At 57.6% G+C, this 3,634-nt stretch overlaps 3 protein-coding genes across 3 annotated transcripts in view; 1 reads left to right on the forward strand and 2 right to left on the reverse strand.

Moving 5' to 3' along the window:
• The window catches only part of VDBG_03055 (gramicidin S synthetase 1), a gene marked incomplete at both ends in the record, with an annotated part of 6,011 nt that extends 5,741 nt beyond the window's left edge, over positions 1 to 270 (forward strand). The window contains one exon of the mRNA XM_003006870.1: positions 235 to 270. Coding sequence (XP_003006916.1) covers positions 235 to 270 — 36 coding nt within the window. The remainder of the gene's footprint in view (positions 1 to 234) is intronic.
• Positions 271 to 593: 323 nt separating this feature from the next.
• Positions 594 to 1,883, reverse strand: VDBG_03056 (predicted protein; the record flags this gene model as incomplete). Its single annotated transcript, XM_003006871.1, has 1 exon — positions 594 to 1,883. The coding sequence occupies one exon, from the start codon at positions 1,881 to 1,883 to the stop codon at positions 594 to 596; it is 1,290 nt and encodes a 429-aa protein (XP_003006917.1).
• Positions 1,884 to 2,515: 632 nt separating this feature from the next.
• VDBG_03057 (conserved hypothetical protein) lies at positions 2,516 to 3,298 on the reverse strand (the record flags this gene model as incomplete). The annotated part of the gene is made up of 3 exons (XM_003006872.1): positions 2,516 to 2,966; positions 3,024 to 3,071; positions 3,132 to 3,298. The coding sequence occupies 3 exons, from the start codon at positions 3,296 to 3,298 to the stop codon at positions 2,516 to 2,518; spliced, it is 666 nt and encodes a 221-aa protein (XP_003006918.1).
• Between the last annotated feature and the right edge of the window lie 336 nt (positions 3,299 to 3,634).

Raw genomic sequence — 3,634 nt, forward strand, 5'->3', positions numbered from 1 at the left:
GCGCGAGTGGAAGATCCAGGCCTTCCCCGAGGGCGACAAGCTGACGATCGAGGTCATCACGTTCGAGTCGTGGGCCGAGCACGCGAAGGAGCTGCTGGCCGAGGTCGGGGCCATTGTCGAGAGTCTCGTGAGGGAGCCGGAGGCTGTGCTGTTTGAGTAATTATTTTGTGTGCTGTGATGATTGGATGTTTATTTTTTCCTTGCTTTGTTTGCTGGGAACGTCACGTCTACTAGGCTTGCATTTCGTTGGGAAGGGTTCCTGTTTCCTGATGTAGTATTGATGACCTAGACTGAAGTAATGTAGTTTTTTTAAGAGTTGCCTGAATCACCACGTGGTCAGTACAAAGGCAAGTGAGTGAGTAGACTGCCAAAATAGGGGGGGAAATCAAAGGATGGTACAGCGTCATGCAGTGAGAAAGAGAGGTAATGATATTTTGCTAATGTTTTCGCTAGAACCCGAGCCTTATGAAACCCTAAAAGATGGGAGCAAACAGTATTCTGGGGCGTCCCCCGCTGTGCTTACAAAAACCTCAATCTGGTGAACATACACACGCCAAATCCCAACCTCCTTTTGAAAGCAGTTACTTTTTCGCTTAGTTGCGGATGCTGGCGACGAGAGCATCGACGTCGATGCCGAGGTCAAGGACCTCGTTGATCTCCCGCAGCTCAGCCTCAGTGAGGTTGTTGACATCGACATCGCCGAAGCCAAGGGCCTCGAGATCAAAGCCCTCGAGACCGCTGAGGTTAAAGGTCTCCTTGCGCGGGCGGCCCGGCTGAGAGCCAGTCTTGCCGGGCTGAGAGCCAGTCTTACCGGGCTGAGAACCAGTCTTGTCGCCGCCGCTCGAGTTTCCGGTCTGTCCAGCAGCGCCGCCAATGTTGCCGCCAATGCTGCCAGTGAGACCTCCCAGGTTGCCAGTCAGGCCACCAGTCAGACCGCCGGGCAGGCCGCCGATGGTTCCGGTAAGAGAACCCGAGGCACCGGCCTGGCCGCGGTCGTTACCCCGGATGAGTCCACCAGTGAAGCCGTCAGCGATATCGAGAGCGGTCTCGCTCAGGCCGCCGGTGAGGTCGTTGGCAATGCCGCGGATACCCTCCGTGATACCTCCAGTGAGTCCGTTGGCGAGCCCAATGAGACCGCCGTTGCGGCCGGGAGGCTTTCCGCCGAAACCGAGACCGAGACCGCCGGCGACGTTTCCAGCAGCGCTACCGGCGCCGGAGGCAGCGCCACGGAGTCCTCCATTGAGACCAGTGCCTCCGCCGAGAAGGCCATCGACGGAGCCAAGCAGGCCGTCGATGCCGATGGAGCCAGATGCACTGGTAGGGACACGGCGGCGGCCACCACCAAAGATGTTGGAGAGGAGACCGCCAACGCCGTTGACGACATCTGTAGCGAGGCCAGTGGCGGCAGAAATGGGGTCGATACCGGCGTTACCGCCCAGAATACCGCCAATGCTGCCAATGTCGACAATCTTCATGTTGACATCATTGACGATGGTCTTGAGAGCGTCCATATCGACATCGCCCTCCATCTCCATGACGGCGTGGATCTTGCCCTTGGCATCGCTGACGGTGCCCTTGACTTCCTCGAGCTTATCGAGAGCGACCTTGGCCTCTTCCTTCTGGGCCGGGCTGGGGTTCTCGTTGACCTTGGCAGACTCAAGGACAGCCTCAGGGGCGGGGGCGGCGCCAGCGGGGGTCTCAGGGACGGCGGGGGTGGTGGCGGCAGCACCCATCTCAACCTCGCGGCGCACCATGGAGTCGGATGTCATCTTGTTGGCCATGGCGCCGGCGGGCATCTTGACGCTGATCATCCTGCTGATGGGCTTGGCCGAGGTGGAGGCCACAAGGGCGCTGAGGGCGAGGATGGTGGTGGAGGCCTTCATGTTGATGGTGGGATGGTTGAATCTGAGGTGCTTTGGTGAAAAGAGTGAATGGTCGTCTGAAACGATGGTAGTGAGTGATCCGAAGCGAGAGGTGCAGTGAGGAAAGAGATTGTGATGGGGTAGTTTATCGGCAGATGGAGGCCAGAACCACCTTTCTTTATAGCTCACAGAAGTGTTGTTGCAGACGCATACGGCGTTGATATGTCCAGTCTGAACCAAGAGAATCGTGGTCTAGGTCCCTGGATTGTGAGCACCTCATCGGCGTGTCTCTCGGCCGGTCCATCACGAACCCCGCACTCATGGTGTTTCGCGCGTCGTCCCGTAGATGAGGTCGACAGGCAAATGCATGGACCTCTGTGTGGTTCTTCATAGAGGGGTTTGCTCGCAGTGTGGAATGCCAGATCTCTGCTTAACTTAGATTTGACCGACGATCCCATTTGTGTTGAGGAATGCACAAGGGTCGCCCATAGATTTGGGGTCGAGCCAAGGGACCCTGACATTCCGTAGACCGATACATTCCATAGACCCACAAGTCCTGCATTAAGCATTGTTTCGCGATCTGGCGGAGGGGTATTTCCGGATGGCAGATCTCGCACTGCCGGACTCCTCCCCGCATTGACCTACCCTGAAGATCACCTGGTGTGGAGTGCAAACGTTGAAGGCGCTCCGTCGTACAATCTTGCACCATCCACCTGGTCATTTGACCCGTCGGATACCAGCATAGGGCCGACAAAGGGGCGAGCGGCCCGCACGACAGCATGGTGTTGTGTCTCTTCCCAGACCTGCTGGGCATCCTTCCGCGCGGACCCTACCGCGATCGGCAGACCCTCGACCCTAGGGATGTCTTGGCAGAGCTCGGGAAAGTGGGTGAAGAAGTCGGTATCCATGGTCCAGGCTCTGATGTTGCTTATGGTCTGCTCGAACATGGGCGACAACGAAAACTTGCCAGTGAGACGATCTCGCATGTAGCAGTCGCGGAAACCGTACTGCCATTTTACTTTGAAGTTGCTCTGGAAGAGCTGCCAGAAGAGGTTGGTACAGTAGCGGTGCTGGGAGAAGACGAAGCGCTCCCGGACACCAGGCCTGTGGTTCCCCTTGTCAGAGACGCTCTGGGCAAAACGCGAAGAACAGATTACATACCAAACAAAATAGTCAATGGCATATGAGTGGGCCAAGGCTTGTGACGGTCTGGGTGGGCGCGTCAGTTCGCGTTCCTGAGGTGCTTCTCCCATTCGAGGGCACACTTACCTCATCCAAAACCACCGAGGCAGGGAAGACAGTCTTCCGGGAGTGGGATCTCCGTGGTAGGTCATCATGAGGTGCATCATGCGCAGGATGGCCACCCGTTCGATTTTGCCGCACTTCATAAAGCAAATTTCATCGACCAGTCTTAGTTTCCGCCAGCTGTCCGTCATCAAGCCGGCGGTTTCCACACTGTCCCAGCCTTCCAATACGGCGCGGATAGGCGTGTCGTGGCTCGTGCTGTCCTCGCGCACAGCGTCCCTCTGGACGGAAGTGGCGTGGACGCCTTGCCGAGGGCCTCATTGGCGGCTCGCAAGGTGTTGAAGCCTGGTGCCCGCCGCGTGCCAGGCCGCTGGTGGGGATCCTATCAGACACGGACAGTCGGTTGTCGGCGGCAAGGGAACAATAACGATCGGCCGTGGTACTGGCAGTGTCTGTTCCGACGGGACGAGCTCGGGATGGGAGGGCCGAATTGCGAAACGTCATCGAAAGGGACATCATAATAGGAC

Source organism: Verticillium alfalfae, genomic scaffold (genome assembly GCF_000150825.1).
Source record: "Verticillium alfalfae VaMs.102 supercont1.3 genomic scaffold, whole genome shotgun sequence".
In the NCBI taxonomy this organism is placed as follows: domain Eukaryota; kingdom Fungi; phylum Ascomycota; class Sordariomycetes; order Glomerellales; family Plectosphaerellaceae; genus Verticillium; species Verticillium alfalfae.